Source organism: Falco punctatus, assembly GCF_963210335.1.
Source record: "Falco punctatus genome assembly, chromosome: 4".
In the NCBI taxonomy this organism is placed as follows: Eukaryota; Metazoa; Chordata; class Aves; order Falconiformes; family Falconidae; genus Falco; species Falco punctatus.
The window spans coordinates 8,357,718-8,374,794 of record NC_137583.1 but is presented as its reverse complement, the minus strand read 5'-3'; the positions used below and the strand labels follow the sequence as shown (position 1 = coordinate 8,374,794).

At 44.4% G+C, this 17,077-nt stretch overlaps 1 protein-coding gene across 3 annotated transcripts in view; it reads right to left on the bottom strand.

Annotated features, from left to right (window-relative positions):
• The window catches only part of USP4 (ubiquitin specific peptidase 4), a 44,305-nt gene extending 30,096 nt beyond the window's left edge, over window positions 1-14,209 (bottom strand). For 2 of the 3 annotated variants that reach the window (XM_080385432.1, XM_080385434.1), the window contains exons 1-7: window positions 14,031-14,209; window positions 13,776-13,903; window positions 13,328-13,458; window positions 9,628-9,754; window positions 8,365-8,510; window positions 8,118-8,179; window positions 147-290 (exon numbers count right to left, since the gene is read on the bottom strand). In XM_080385432.1, the coding sequence (XP_080241558.1) occupies window positions 147-290; window positions 8,118-8,179; window positions 8,365-8,510; window positions 9,628-9,754; window positions 13,328-13,458; window positions 13,776-13,903; window positions 14,031-14,194 (902 nt within the window). In that variant the 5' untranslated portion in view covers window positions 14,195-14,209. The remainder of the gene's footprint in view (window positions 1-146; window positions 291-8,117; window positions 8,180-8,364; window positions 8,511-9,627; window positions 9,755-13,327; window positions 13,459-13,775; window positions 13,904-14,030) is intronic. The other variant, XM_080385433.1, reaches the window with a different exon arrangement.
• Between the last annotated feature and the right edge of the window lie 2,868 nt (window positions 14,210-17,077).

The following is a 17,077-nucleotide window of genomic DNA, read 5'->3' as shown; positions in this document are numbered from 1 at the left end:
TTCAAAAGCAAAGTGTGATAAACAAGTACACAAGAGTAGTAGACCTCCTCACAGAGCACCATCACAGTCCTTTTCTGTACAGGCAAGGATGCACAGGATTATTCACATGAAGGATGAAGAAACAAAAAGAACATTCCTGCTCTTACCCCCTGCCCAGGTGGGAGCTGTTCAGTCCATAGGAGTTACTGTTATCACCGTTAGTAATGACAGAGGTGGCAGACACTGAGGAATAAGAACTTGCTGATGATTTTGAAGAGGTAGTAAAGTTTCTGCTAGTTGCAGTGCTTGATCTGGGAGAAAGGAGAAAGAAGTAGGAACAGGGCTACTGCTTTTTCCACCCCCAGCCCCACCTCCCACAAAACTCCAAGGACTTGCCACCTTACAGTTAGTTCCCACACACAGAATTTACTGCTTTGATCTGTGTGATCACACTTCCAAACACTTGTCTGGAACAGAAACATCAGACAGAATTATCAGAAGCAGGAGTAACAGTTTTTGCTTAAAGCAAAATCTGGGTCCCAGACCAAAATAAGTAGGCAATTTGGATGGCATGAGGGACAGGGAAGCAAGCTTTAAGTTTATGAGTAAACCACCTTGAAACAAGCAAGCAAAAAAAATCCTGAAACACTTACCCAAAGCAACAAAGTCAGTCCTTGCCTATCTGAAACCCAAACCATCACTCAAACAGAACATTAATTAGCAAGAAGGTACCGTGGTATCTTCTTGTGGGTGGGCACAAAATAGTGTGTTACTGAGCCTAGCTGATACATAGCAGTGTGTTTTCCCTCCAAGTTGTAGTTGTACAACATTGTTGTACAACAACTTGCAGGCAAAACACACTGCTATGTACATGGGGTGTGCATAGCAATCCTCAGCATTTTGAGACTGGAGATACTAAAACAGATCAAAAAAGTTCACAAGCCCTAAGGGTATCTGCTCGTGAATCCCAGGCTGTTCTACACCACTACTCTCCTCGGCCGGAAAAGAACCCGAACACAATGTTACAAAAGGCCAGCAAGGCACTAAAATCCCACAGCATTCTGTCATAGACAGCTTTCGTTCAATAAAAAAGGCAAAACCACACGCCAGTACTACATACATAAGCTTAAAGAAACTATTTTGATACTAATTAATTTCTGTTCAGCAAGAGCTAACTGGGAAATTACCCATTCTCCCCATCTTTGCCCAAGTCAACAAGCAAAACCGAATGCAAAAAGGTGCAGGACACCAACAGCCACGCAACAGTAGCTAATTGCACCCACAGCACAGCAGAGCACCAGCACAGGACAGTGCCCTCAAGCTACAGCTTGTTCCTGTATCTCTCTTAATGAGGCCTTGATTCTCAAATGATACAAACTAAAAATGAATATTCATAGCTCCCATGCTACTAAGAAAACAGTCCTGGAAAACCTCTGCAGAGCAAAAACTACAAGACAAAGAACAAGCCATAACGGCCAAGAGGAGGCAGAAGAGCTGGACAAATTTACCAGTTCGGAAATACAGTAGAAGTAAAGTAAATACAGAAGGAAACAAGTTATGATGAGAGCTCCCAGATGAAAACACAAACCCCAAACATAGTCTAAGCCTGAAGCATGCTAAAAAAAAACCTCAACCAGACAGCACAACCAAGAAGTGTACTGGAAAGTATACTAGAGAGAATGAACAATTACCAAAATAACCATGACAACCATTTCTGGGACAATACGCAACCTTCTGGTCATTGCAAGGTTGAGGGTGGAACTTCTCAAGACTACCTGGACACAAAGATCAGATCAATAACAGAACAAGAGGGTCACACTGGCGGTCCACCTGGGGGAGTTTCAAGGGTCAAGAATAAAGCAATTAAGCTAACAACAGCATGTAAATGCGCTACAAACACATTTTTAAAAGCTTCAAATAGAAGCAAAGAAGGGCAATTTAAAAAATGCCAGACTTGAAGACGCAGCATCTCTGCTTCATGTTTGTTCCCCGTGAGAGAACAGAGCAAGATGCTTGGAAAATAATATGAAGAAAATCTGATAGGGAGACAAGAAAAGGAGGACAACACCTTAAGGATTTCAAAATTTCCAAGAGAAGCATAGAGGCAGTGCACAATCAAAGAGTCAGATGGCAACTGAAGAGTTCCAAGAAGTATTTCAACAGTACCCCACTCACACACACAAAAATACTCTAAGATCTAAGGAGGAAGATTAAAAAATGGATCAGAAAACAAAGATAAAAGACAAGTCAGAGCAGGGAAAGGCCCACCTACAGAGGCATCAAGGATATTGGGCAAATTCCTGTTAGAAAATTGGGAAGGATCATGAAGTAAAACAACACAAGAGAGGCCAACAGCTTTCCAAGCAGGGAGGAAAAAAAACCCACAAAAATCAAATTCACTTGAGAAGATAAAAATTCTCAGCACTCTTACATTTCACAAGTTACTCATCTATCTGTAATAACTGAAGAAAGATTGACAATTTACTAAGCACAGCTGTTCCCCCTCATTTCACAAGGTAGTCACAATAGTAGCTACGATTCCAGGTTGAAGGCACAGAGAGTAACAAAGGAAAATCTTTCTCTCTGAAAGCTTCCCATTTTAAGACCAGGAAGCTACTGTTCATGACTCCACAGTACTGCAGGCTCCTCAGGAGACTGTCTCATTTGCACACAGAGCTGACAATAGAAGTCCTGGATGCCAAGCTTTTATCCCCAATGCCCCAACAAGGGTTTCTGTGGAATACGCAGACACTGACTGGTCAAACCCACCTTCTCTCTCCACTGCCACCTCTCACAGTAATGGATTTCTGCTCCCATGGAAATGGAGGCCCCAACACCTCACTGAAGTAAGAGATAAACATTATTTCTTCTTTGAAGTTTGTGACTTAGAACCTTCCAAAACATTCTGGGCTACTCAGTGGGTTACCACTGAAACTGCTCTCAGTTGGCCTAGTTTGCTCTTTGTACGCACAACAGACACTGGACTGGAAGGTGCCAAACTCCTGCAGCTTCCCTTGATAACCACTGCAATTTTTCTGACAGGAATAAACACATTCAGCTACATTTCATCAACAAAACCTATACAGGAGTAAACTATAGCAAAGAAAGACTCCATGTAACCATGCAACAGTTCAGGGATTTGATAAAATAACTTCACAGCTCTGAGGATGAGACTGCGTGGTATTACTGCTGAATCAGTCCTCCTGCTTAAGGACAATTTAAGTCTCTCAAGGTAACTCTTGTCTGAGCTAAAATACATCTTCTAGAAAAATCTGCCATCATGGTTTCACAGTGGCCAGCCACAGCTAACCCAGCAGACCATAGCTAAACTGTTCCAATGATCAACACCCCTTGCAGTCAGCAGAAACTTTGATTTCATTTGCAGCATGAGTATGCGACTTCATCACCTGAACATTGGTTTGTGCTCGTCTCCATCTGCTGCCTGTGGAGTTCCTTCTTCAACTTCCATTTCTCATATCCCACAGAAGATTTTGTGTTTGTAGTGGTTTGCCCTTGGTTGGACACCTGGTGCCCACCAAAGCCATTCTATCACTCCCCTCCTCAACTGGACAGAGCAGAGCAAATATAACAAAAAGCTCACAGGTTGAGATTAGGACAGGGAGACCACTCGGCAATTCCTGTCACAGGCGAAACAGCTGCGACTTGGCAAAATTAGTTTAATTTATTAATCCAAATCAGAGTAGGGCAATGAGAACTAAAACTAAAACTTAAAAACACCTACCCCTCCCTTCTTCCCGGGCTCAGCTTCGTTCCCAAATTCTCTACGTCCTCCCACTGAGCAGTACAGGGAATGAGGGTTGCAGTCAGTTCATCACACGCTGCCTTTGCCACTTCTAACTCCTCACATTCTTCCCCTGCTCCAGCGTGAGGTCTGTCCCACGGGAGATGGTGCTCCATGAACTTCTCTAGTGCAAGCCCTTCCCACAGGCTGCAGGATTTTCACAAACTGCTCCAGTGTGGGTTCCTCCCATGGCGTTCAGTCCATCAGGAACAGACTGCTCCGCTGTGCGTCCCCCACGGGGTCACAAATCCTGCCAGCAAACTGTTTCAGCGTGGGCTCCTCTCTCCACTGGTCCTGCCAGGAGCCAGCTCCAGTGTGCGCTCCCCACAGGCCACGGCCTCCTTCAGACATACACCTCCACAGCCCTCCACAGGCTGCAGGTGGGGATCTGCTCCACCACGGACCTCCATGGGCTGAGGAGGACACCACGGGCTTCACCACAGGCTGCAGGGGAATCTCTGCTCCGGCACCTGGAGCACCTCCTCCCGCCTTCCGCACTGACCTCAATGTCTGCAGAGCTGTTGCTCTCACAGAGTCTCATTCTCTTACACTGCAATTTGTTGCGGGGTGTTTGTTTTTTCCTGCTTCTTAAACATGTTATCACAGAGGTGCTACCATTGTTGCCAACTGGCTCGGCCTTGGCCAGCAGGTCCATCTCGGAGCCGGCTGGCAGTCATTCCATCAGACACAAGGGAAACTTCGAGCAGCTTCTCGCAGAAGCCACCCCTGTAGCCCCCCTGCTACTAAAACTTCGCCATGCAAACCCACTACAGTGTTAAAATCACCTTTTAGATTTCTCACTGATATAATACTTTAAGTCTTCTAGTACAAAAATTATTTGCTAATTTTTCAACAATTCACTTGGCTCCTTCTGAAACCTCTCATTAGTCTACTTTTCAAATTTGTTGACAACCTCACAGGACACGACCATTCCACATGCAGTTTGATCAGTGTGTCACTTATCAGAAAGTCTTCTGACGCACTCAGCGCCTCCCTACTGACCACTGAGGTTGGTTGGTTGGGTTTGCCTCAAGGCTGCTACAGGAGCTCACATTCAAGAGACTGAGCCAGGACTGGAATCACATTCCTACAGAATCCAGCGTGCATTTGGGGCTCACATCCTTCATCCTCACGTACACAACTTCGTTTCACAATACTGATGCACATTGCCCCCCATATGCCAACTAAAAGACAGCTGTTTCATATCTTGCTATGCAACCTTTCAAAAACCCACACAAATGGCAACTGAGGAGAAATCCGGAGACTTGCAGCATAAAGGGGACAATGTTAAATTAATCTAGTACAGAAAACTGTGAGGCCATATGGTTAATAAGTAGAAAAACTGCTAAGCTGAACAGCTTGAAGAAATACTGTAAAAGGTTGTAAGACTGAGACAGGAAAAATATTTCAATTCAGTTGAGGCTACCTTCAGAGCATACAGTAGAATTAGTCCTCCTTTAAGCCACCAATATAAAAAAAAACTCCACATCAAGAATATTGTGACAAAAAGTTTTTGTCGAAGCAAGAAAAGCTGACTTAGATTTCACTGGCAAAGCAGAGGCCATAACGGATTTTTCATTTAGAAAGTTCTGACATGCAAAAGCATCCTTAACTTATCTTACACACTCAACGCTACTCTGAAAGCATGGCATCTGCTGCAAACTCAAGCACGTGAAAGTCACATAATAAAGACCTGCCCACAAAATATTTAGCCTAGTTGCTGAAGGGGTCTTCTAAAATCATCAGCATACAAGGAACTGGGAGAAGGACATGAGTTTTAAATATGAAAGGGCATTTAATTATGGCATTATGTACCTACAAAATATATATCAACCACCAAGGTCTTAAAATTGTACAATAATTTCTGGCATGTAATATCATTGAATGCTGTATAGCAGGTTGAACAGATGCCTAAATCAAGGCAGAGTAGTTGAGGAAAGACACATGCATTACAGGATGGGTGAACTAAGCAACAGCCCCTCGACATTTTTACGGAGGAGAGTACCAGGTGGGGCAAAGAAAGTCCACCGAGTATACCGTGCCATCAGTAAATAGAAGAGCAGGAAGAGGAAACTGCAGTAAAATTCTAGCAGCAAGCAAAAAACTGAAAGGTATTTTACTGCTGCACACTGCAAAGGGAGGCAGACAGCTACCAGGTAGATGATAAATACAACTTTACTCCTGTTTTCAAATGCAACACTTGATGGAAAAGGTGCCATTTTTATAAATCTGACAACTCCTTGTTCGTTTGTGCTAAGAAATTTATACCCAGGATAAAAACAGTGTGCGCTAGGACTCAGCTGGAATTCCCCCATCTCAGGATTTTATTTTGGGAGTCTTCTAAGTAACAATTAAAGAGGACTAAGTTTCACAGAGTCATTGACATAATCTCCCTTCATAAACAAAGTATGCCTCCAATTCTGAAATTCCTAGTATAATCCATTCCCTCTTCTGAAACCTTGCCTGGTAGTTTCTAACTACAACAAGAAGAAAAGTATTTTGAACCTTAGGAAGCAGCAAACTAACAAACAGTAATGGCCAACCGTACGCTGAACATACCACCCAAGAACTGCTGTGGAGTTTAAGAGCATTTCTTCCGTAAAATGTCAGCCAGTTTGATGGCTGCGGAAACAAACACTCGGGAAGGGTGCCCAACATGTGGAAAAGTGTTTTCCCCTGGTAGGAGCCAGTGCCTCTGACATGCAGTAAATGGTGGGGAAAAATCCTCACGACAGGTAACCCACCCACGCCACAATCACCTCGCACACCCATATTCTGCAAGTAGCGAATGACAGGAACTTTCAGCTGTCCAAGGCCTCTTTTGGCACTAGACAGTGATGCAGATGCTCATCATTCCTCTACCAACAGCACAGCGCTCCACATCCCGTTTGGTTTATGTCATCAAAATTCTAAATACAGAAAAACTCTCTTGTAAGCTTTTAGTATTAAAAGAGCCCATGATGAATCCCAGTATGATGCAACCTGAAGGAAGAACTCCAATATGTAATTCCCCACGGTCCTGGCTAAGCAGTATTTTCTCTAGCTGAGAAGTAGAATATCGGAGCAAAATGTTTGCCTGAGATAGGATTAAGTAGAAGGCAAAGTACAAAGGAATAGACACTCCTTCCTATACGTATGTTTTAATATAATTCCTTCAGTCACCATTATCAGCATCAAGTCAAACAATTTCACAATTTTTTTAAAAAGTTTACAAAGTTTTACGTTACAATTAGCAAATGTTTATTTCTGTGTCATTAGAAAATATTAATCTGCATACCAATAGCCATTTTCATTTAATTATCCCTAGAGGTTAATTAAAAGTCTTTACATATCAGACTGGCTGGTGAAAAGAGAAAAAAACTGAGGCCTGGGAATGCTACAGGGCTCCATTTTAGCTTTGCTTTGTGTAGAAATAAAATGTTATAATCTGGTCTTGCACAGCTGCCTCTCTTAACACCAGCATTCTCCTGATCCATTTACCCAGTATTATATTTCAGTAGTAGAGAACTGTTTCAAAATAGGTTTCACTGACCTATTTGATCTGTTCAAATTAACACCAGTAAGATCTTGATCTCAAATGAGATCACTTGGCAGCAAGTTCTAGAAGTTAACCATACTGTACAGAAAAATATTTCCTTTCCGTATCAACTCTGGTGGCCTACTCACAGCAAAGCAAGTAGGCCATCAGACTAGTAAAATCACAGAATTTTACTTCTCTGTAGTAGGACTTGAACAGTTCCTTACTATTACAAGCAGGGCCCATTCTATACCGTTCACTCTATACAGTATTTCATGAAGTCTCTCTCTTACTCGTCTCTACTCTAAAATAGACAGCAGTGAGAGGATATCTGTGTAATATTTACAGGCTTCTACAATTGCCTTACATGGCGGGGGGGATGTTGTTCAGCTGTTTCTATACCCTTTTTAAGAAGGGACTACCAGAACTCTGAGCATTCATGACTGGCAGCTTTTACTCCAAGATCCTTTTTGTTCTACAATGGTAGAAGACTGTGCAGCGTGTAGAGGTAGCTTTTAAAGTAAACTACCTCAATGTAAAGAGCACTTTGGTCTCCTAACACTATAGAAATCTAAGATATTTAATCCTTACATAGCCTATTTGAAATGGGCTTTAAAACAGAAGACCATTGCTAAGACAATAAACCAACAGCAAAACCACTGAAGAATATTCATATTCAAAATTTTCACCTCCTTCTTCAAAATATCCAAAATAAGCCACGATAGCCACTGATAACTAGGTATTCACGGAGAACGTGTGGTCACTAAAGCCTAGTGAACAAGCTGGACAAAACAGCAGAAGCCTTTTAAACATGCTTACTTTGCCAGGAAATGCTGTCCAGGACACGTGCCATCTTCATTTTTCACTTCTATGAGAACAACCTGAAAGAAAGTTCAGGTAATAAAGATAGATAACTGCAAGTCTGCTACACACTTTTCAAAATCACTAAAAACATTTACAACATGACATTTTCAAGGATTGCTCAAAGTACATAAAAGGCAAGTGAAAAGAACTATGTATCAGAGAAAGCAGTACATAAGAATCTTAAAAAAAAAAAGCCCCTTACCTGACCTTGATAGAGCCCCGCATCTTGCACTGTGCTATCCAGCTTGCTGAGCTGCTCATACATGTTACTCATATACCTGTTCCATAACCTAGTTTCTTTCTCAGCTGGGATATTAAATAGTTTTCTCATTTCTTTCTCGATGGTAGCTGTTCAGGAGGAAAAAAAAAAAAACAACAAAATTCCTAAAACTTGGGTGATTTGGAAAAAAAAAAAAAGACAAGCCAGATATTTAGCAAGGAAGTACATCCTTGATCCTTCAAGATCCTTTTGAGTAGGAAATGTATCATGGAAGTTATAATTTCCCATATAACTTGACTAATATTTAGTCTGAAAAAATGAAAAGCTTGTATTTTCAGTCATGTATTTGCCTGTCAAGCCCTCAAACCAATAACATTCAGAACACGCTGACAGGTTTCTGCCCAAAAGCCAGCTTCTGTGAAACAGTCATCGTTTGAAAACAATAGGCTCAAGAAGGAGGTCTTTTCACTTACTACTGCCAGGCCATACATCAGCAAACTGAAAAAAAGCATCTTTATGGACATATATGACAGATGACATTCAGCATTTTTACATGGGAAAATATAGCCATGATACAGAGAGAGAGATGGGCCAAACCTCAGGAAGAACCATTAAGATCTCTATAAATATTCACACACCAGGAAGGAATCATAGGAAAACCAGAGATGGAACTGCTTTACGGGAGTGATGTGGCTGTTTCTCAAGGACACTACTTAGTAAGCAACACGCTCCTCGAAGCTCTTAACCACAACTGTGGCTGGAAGAAACTCACGAGGTTCCTAGTCCAATCGCTCAAAGTGGGGTCAACACTGAATTCAGACTAAGCTGCTTGGGGCTTATCCAGTCAGGTCTTCGAAACTTACAAGGCAGGAGATTCCCCCACCCCTCTGGGCCCTGTCCAAATGTCCAGCTGTCCCAACAGGGAAAACATTTTCATTCTATTCAGTTGGAATTCGTCCCGTTTCAGTTTATGACTATGTCTGCTGTTCATGACTCGGTAACTAGCCTGATTCACATTCTCAGTAACCTCCTCATAGGTGTTACAATGTCCTGCCAAAGCCTTTTCTTCTCCAGGCACAGCTCCCCCAGCCTCTTCTCACACATCACATGCTCCAACTCCCAGCTATCCTGTTGGTACCCACTAGACTTGCTCCAGTTTACCAACACTGTTGTTGGTCAGGGGGGCACAAAGTATCTCTTGAGGTAGCACCATTGCACAGCTTCAGGTATGAGAGAACTACTTACCAACAGTGTCTGCTTTACTGAAGTGGCAGCTAATTACATTGTCAGGATTGCTGCTCTCACACAGCTTCAGCTCAAGAAGATAAACTTCAACCTTATAGTGCTTCACAAACAGACCATACTCCACTACCTGCAAACAGAAGGCAGATGCGATAAATGAAACGAACACAAAGCTAAACCACTGGGCAATCCTCTGTAAGGTACCCCTGTCTAAATACTCTTAAGTCTTTACATGTCTTGCAAGTCAACCCGTAAACTGAACACCGACTCGCTCTGAAGTCCAAAATCAGTCACAACCTCTGTGAGCTTGTTTGGGGTTTTTTTGTTTTTAAAACATAAGAAATCCCCATGCTTTCCTTCCACACCGCACAGTTCCAAAGGTCCATCATCACAGCTGAGTTGATAGTGTCAGCTAATTACCCATGAAAAATATTTGATCACACAGTCAAAGCATTCTAGAAAAAAAAATACCTTTTGCTTTTAGCCTTTGGCTAAGGTTTACATTAAAAAAACAAGCCTAGAACACTGGAACAGAATCCTTTCTATTAGAAGGGAGTAAGACAAAGCATTAATTATTTTTCTGCATGGTATACAGAATCTGCCTTATTACTGTCTCCTTGCAAAAAAACAGGTAAATTTATGTCAGAACTAGTTTTGATGACATTGCTTTATTTCAGAGTCATTTTTACATCAATTTCACATTTGAGAGAAAATCGAATAGGTACATTACCCATCCCACTAGCTTTCAGCATAGTTTTAGAAACGTATTCTGTAAGACTAGGCACCCCTCTTCACCTACATATCATAAAACACATTATACCAGTAAGAAAAGCACATTTCAGAGGCCAATTATAAGACAACTCTGATACAACTGGAGGAAAAAAACAAACCAAAACCAACCAACCCACCAAAATACACCTCAATTCTCTCCACAGTTCTCTGTCGCTGTAAAGCCTATGAAACCGAGATCATATTTCATTGAACCAGCAGGTCCAATTTTTACAAGTAACAGTGTTTAAGAACCATTTGGACAGTGCCCTTAATAACTTGCTTTAACTTTCAGTCAGCCCTGAAGTGGTCAAGCAGTTGAACTAGATGATTGTTGTAGCTCACTTCCAACTGAAATATTCTGTATCACTCGGGTGACACCAGACTTGCTATGATCTACTTCTGTAAAATGATACAGAAGTAGATCATTTTACAAACCCTCCACCCAACTTCGGAAAGAAACAAAGAATTAAGACTAAGACTTACTGTGAGAATTTGGCTAAATTATGCTTCCCTCTTCTGAGCTTTTATAGGGTTGTATTAGATATGCAAGGTGCTTTAAAAATAAATAATTAACAAATACAGTTGGAAAGATGTTCAGTATTTTGCTGTTGCAACAGAAAGTGAAAGTAAAACTCCCTGTTTAAACAACTTCTTGACAGGCAAATTAGACTTTTTTTTAAAGAATGCAAAGAAACCAATTCACAAGTTCTTCATTTCTCTTTCAGAAGGAATTTCATTCAATGGGACTTCGTGTTCTCCCGTATTCTATAGGTAGAAACAAATAAAGAACCATATTCAGAAACAGAAGAACTTTTTCAAGAAGTTTCTGACCATACCACCGAGTCCATTAGGACAGATGAATGTCAAGAAGAGTCTAATTGCCTGCAGAGGTCTTTGAAACAGTGTCTGATCAGCTAGCTTGTTCTGTCGAAGTAAAACTCAGGTCATCCTGTTGGATAGCAATTTGAGCACAACACGCTGTCAACCACCGAGGAAGCACACTGTTCTCTATTTTGCACATTAGACACTTTTCAACAGGATTCTATACAAGACTGTCCAAAAACATGGTTTGAGATTACGGAAAGAAACCTGACCTACAAATAAATCTAAGTTAATCTTCCTGTACTTGTCTCTGATCATCAGGCATATAGAAATGGAAGAAACCCCAGCTTGTAAAATTACAAAGATGCTTGAAAATTACTTCCCAAATCCAGCTTTTATGGATATTTTGATGTATGAATTACAGTTGATCCAGCTTTAGGAAAAGGATTAAAACTTCTGGTCCTTGAATGCTTTAAGTGCTTTACTTCCAGAGCTATCTGAAGAGTATGTAACCAGATACTGAACACATTCTACTCAGGTGAAATACTGCAGCTGTGTGTGTCCCACTGACCTTTCACTTCATATGTTTTGCAAGAAGCTGTAGCATCTCACAAACCTACTATTCTGCTATATTTGAACATTTTTTCTTAATATAAAAATCCACTTCAAATTACCAGGTTAACAATAAACAGAGACTGAACACTCATAGCAATTCAAAACCTTAAAAATTTACTCTTAACTGGACCACAATAACTTGACATCTTACATCCATAATGCAACACTAGCTCTAAGCTCTAGCCCTCAATAATTACAGTGTTGAACAGTGGTATCTGATATGCCAATGAAAGGAGGCTCATACAAGTAAGCCTTCCACTCAAGTGTTTCCCCTATAGCTTCCAAACTTCTTGTCCCACTCCCAAATTTTTCAGAAAAGGCAGTGTCTAATAACATGCCAGGCTTTGCGAAAGTGGTTAGCCAGTTCACGAATAAAGCCTTCCTCACTCAGAAGGGCACTGCTTAGTAATAGCTCTAGTTTTCCTTCTCAGTATAGATTTTCTGTTGCTCAAGAAATCATCTGTTCCTACTAACACCACGTCTCCTTTATAGCTATAATTCTTTTCCATTTCCCCCCCACTTCTGGTTTACACGGAAGTTCTGCCTACTCAGCAGAGCAAACGTGGGGACACCTGGTGAACCTGGGATCATTTACATTTTCTGAAGATATCATCATTTCTCATCACATAGAATTTCTAGCCAGACAATGACAACATTTCAGTACCACTGATCAGCACAAGCGGGCCTGCAAGAGAAGGTTCTTACTTCCTTTTATTACTCTGATGCCACACTTTCTTGAGTCTTGCACACCTCTAAGTAACCCTTACTGTAACATAATGCTACTTAATCAGTATTACTTATGCAAATTCTATGAACGCTATCTGCCTGGGGTAGCGATTACTCTTTATGGACACTACAGACCGGCACTTCTCAATTTAATCAGTGCAAAAACCTAAGACTAAAATAAAAACAAAAAAACTTTTACCCATAAACAAGTGTCTGATAGATTTCCAAAAAAGCAACTCGCAGATGTCACCTTCTCAAAAGGTTATAGACTCAGAATGCATTCATGACAGCATTTAACCAAACAAAAGTCAGACTTACAGAACAAAACCATACATACGTCTCTTGTAACGATTTTAGAATCCCAGAATTTTGAAGAACAAAACAAGAACAACCTTAAACTCCAGAGGAAGCCCCTAAGCCATCTGAAGTCCCTAAACCAGATGCCATCTGTAGGCATCCCTAAGCCAACACACTAACTATTCCATGCAACACAAAAGCATAATCATAATGTAAAAAGTTAACAAAGTTCATGGTTCTCACCCTATAGAGCCCATCAGCTGAGAATCACTGAAGCTTCGGGCATTTTTACTGTACTACTGGAAGGTCATTCCTTCAGACAACAAGGCAGAAAGGCCTTCACGTTATTATCTCCAAGGATCTTCTGAGGATCCTGTCTTAACTGACATGCAGCAAAATAAATTTTGTCTAAGTTTCGTAGAGATCAGATAATGAAACCAAGGTGATGAGAAGTTGGTTCACCCATACTTACTTTCCTCACAATAGGCTGCTGTCCATCTATGCAACCATACCACGCTACTAGTTTATTCCAGGCTTCAGTAGGAACCAATACGTAATCTAGCTCATCAATGAGGTGTTCTTTTAAACTCTGCGTTTCTGGATCTAAAAGGGAGACAGATGTAAGAAAGCGCAGCATCAAACAGAACCCTTTCTTCTCAAGGCCTAGACACACAGTGCCACGACGCTAAGAACTGCCAACACTCCCACGGGCAGGCAGAAACCGCACCAGTCTCCTCACTCACAAGGCCGGGATGGCTGCTTGCAGCTTCCCAGAAGACACGGCTTCAAAAGCGAAAGCTGCACGATGAGGCGACTGCACATGGGAGTTACCTGCCCGAGCCTGGCCTGCGGCCGAGCTCCCAGCCCCCAGGGCCCAGGCCCTGCTCCCCCGCGGCCCAGCGCCGCCGGGCAGCACTCACCGCTGAAGAGACCCGAATTGTCGATAGGCCCGGGGAAGAATCCGGGATCGCCCACACCGAACATGTCCCAGCTGTCGAAGCCCACGTACTTCTTCCACTGCTTGAACCACCGGCTGTCCACCAGGTACCTGCAACACACGACACCAGGCGGCCCGGCCCCCTCAGCGGTGGCGCGGCCCAGCCCGCTCCCGCAGGCCCTGCCGCCCGCGGGGGAAGGGGGGGGGAGGGGAGGGAGGGCCGTGCGGCCGGGCTCACCAGGATTCCCCCGGCCGGAGGGCCATAGCCAGCAGCGGCCCCAGCTCGGCCCGCTGCACCGTCGTGTCCGGCCGCGCCCCGCCGCCGCCGCCGCCGCCGCCCTCCGCCGCCGCCATGTCGGTGCGCGAGCCCCGTCGCGGGCGGATGCCGGCCCGCGTACGCATGCGCGCTGGCTGCCCCGCCGCGCTCGCCCCGCCCCGCCCGCGCGCCCTCTGACGGCATGGGCGGGGCCGCGCGCAGGGGTGAGGCGGGCGGCGCGCGCGCTGTGGTGGCGTCCGCCATCTTGTGCGGGCGCGTCCCCCGGGGCCGCGCAGCCCCGGCCCGGCCCCTGCGGCTGCCGGGGCAGGCGGTATCTGCCGTGCTGAGGGGCGGGCAGGGTGGGCACCCCCCTCCCTTGGGCCTCCAGCGTGGAGAGCAGCCGGGGCTGGGAGCGTGAGGGGGTGCGGGGCGGCGTCGGAGCACAGCTGGAGGCCGGGGGGCGCGGGAGGCCTCGTCCCCGAGGAGGCTCCGTTTCCGAGAGGGGCGGCTTTCACAGCAGGGGGAAGAAATGCTTGCTGTGGGCTGTGTGGTTCCAGTGCCCCGGGCTGTTTTCTCGCGTAGCGGATGTGTGGAGCTCCCTGCTTGGCTTTGGCTAGGGAGGGGGGCTCCTAATCGTTATGGGACTAGACAGGGAAATGGGCTGAGCAACCCGCTGGGGAGCCCGCGGTTTTGAAAGTGTGTCTGGAAAGAGCCTCTCGAGAAGTAGTTCAGCCGTTTGTCTCGAGTAGCAAGCGTACCCCGTGCTGTTTAGGGAGCGTGCCCTTGAGAAATAGGAAAATTGGGAAGGATTCAGAAACTTAACCTGCTTTAAACTGATAACACCAAAAAATTCATTTGCCTCATGGAAAAAAGGCAGGCGGTGATGTGCTGGGGCCGTGACTGCAGGGGAGCACTCTCTTGGCAGCCACTTTGCAGCAGTGTGGTGGGTAGATGGGGTCTACCTCTTGCCAGCCAGGCCTGGCAGTGCTGCAGTAATGCAGGGTAAAATGCTAAAGGCTTTTTTTTTTTTTTTTTTTTTCTTGACAGCAGGGCAAGTCCATCCAGTTAATGCTGAAAAAGAAGACCATTTTTTCCTTCCAGCAGGAGTTGAGGCCTGTTACCTACTCCTTTTTCAAAAGGCAGGGTGCCTTCAGGCTTCAAGAAACTAACACACCCTGTTTTGGCAAGACTGGGTGTGTGTTTAAAATGAGTCAGCTATTACGAGAGAATGCTTACGTAGCTGACTTCGCTCTGCTAATGAATTACCTATTCCTAATAGCGTGGTAAGCAATTAAAATGGTCTCATTGAAAGCTTTCTGATTCAGTACTAGGAAATGGCATTACAGTTTCACCATAAGGTAGGGGTGTCTATCTTCTCCTGTCTCTTCAAACGCTTTCTGCCATTCAGCTTCCTGCCCTTGTCTCTTAACTGAACCTGATGGCTGCTCGCTGAGAGAGTGGCACCAACAGGAATGAAGCCCGTTCCAGTGCCACCCAGTTGAAGGCAGGTGTTTCCTACCTGCCTTATGATGGCAAAGATCAAACCTGGTGGCTAAAAGCTATCTCAAAATTTAGTGGGTGCAAGAAAGCTCAGTAGGAGGAGAAAGGGATTTGAAATAGCTGAAAGAACGTTTAACAGGCTGAGTACAAAAGAGTTTATGACATTTCCACTGACTAGGCACTACTGAACACCCCATCTCATCTACCATGATTTTAGGAGATGTGCTGGGATTTGGTGGGCAGAACGCTAGGGAAACCTGCGAGAGGGAGACAGTGGGAAGGATACTTTTCTTTGCAGCTTCATATACCTGAACTTGTTTAAAGATTTAAGAAGTTGATGGCAACTATCAGCAGCTAAGGTGGGGAGAATATCACTGGGAGGGGAGAAGGGGCGGAACAAACATTCTCTGGAAAGCGAGGGGTCTATGGGACTCTGATACGTAGAACAGAAAAGCAGGGTGAATGCTGTTTGCAGAGGGACAAGCTGTTTGCAATAGAAGTGTATATGTAGAAAAAAATAAGAGTGTGGGAGTGTAGATGTGACAGACACGAGACGTTGAAAGGACAGCATCCTCAAGCCACGAAAGTATCCAAGTCTGCTGAAGTAATAGCATTTATTTTAAGGTTTCCTGCTGAATCAGTCTGTTTCTCTCTGAAATTACAGAAACAGAACTGGGCCATTTTATAATCCCTGAGGAATCGCCTGGGATTCTTCGAGTCTACCCTCACCATAGAGCTACTACATTACAGAAGTGAAACATCTTCATCCCCACTGGTTGCAACCAAAAAACATTTGGGTGCGAGAGCCTTGGGGGGGGGGGGGGGGCGGGGGGCTGTGCTCTTCCACAGGTGTTGCTGCCAAAAGTTTCCAGCCCACAGGCTGCCCTTCGCACCACAGCCTGCTTTGCCCCAGAAGCCAGCTATTCTGGGGAATGCTGAAACAAGACTGGGAATAACAAGGCTGGGAGGCTTTTATCTGCCCTGCAGAGTTCCTGCAGGTATGCTTACACTGGGATCATTCATTTTCCTGCTGACATGGCTAATTTTCGTCCTGGAATCACGTCACTGTACTTCTGCTGGCGTGGCTGTATCTGTTCTAGAGCTGGTGCTTTGTTTTTCTGCTAGCGCAGTCCCAGCAGCCGGAAGGTAAATAAATCCCTCGGCCATTAGCACTGAATAAGCCGGGTGTAAGATGCCTCTGTGACAGGCAGGCTCAGCGAGAGACCCTTGTTGGCAGGGCTGCTGTTGGAACAGCCGCAGGTGTTAGGGGAGCAGTGGGGCTCAGCAGGGGCCACAGGCTGATAAGGAACCGGCAAAGCAAAGGAGGTCCTGGGAGCTCACATGGCTCGAGTTTGGTGAGTCAGGATTGAGGAAGTGCTGCGGCTCATTGTCGAGAAAGATTTTTCAATGCGGGGAGTTCCTGCTGCCCATGATCCTCGGTCTTCTCCACATACTTCAAAATATGTCCTGCATTAATGAGGGAAGTAGATTTAACTGAAAAAATAATCCCCCAAATCAAGCAGCTTCTG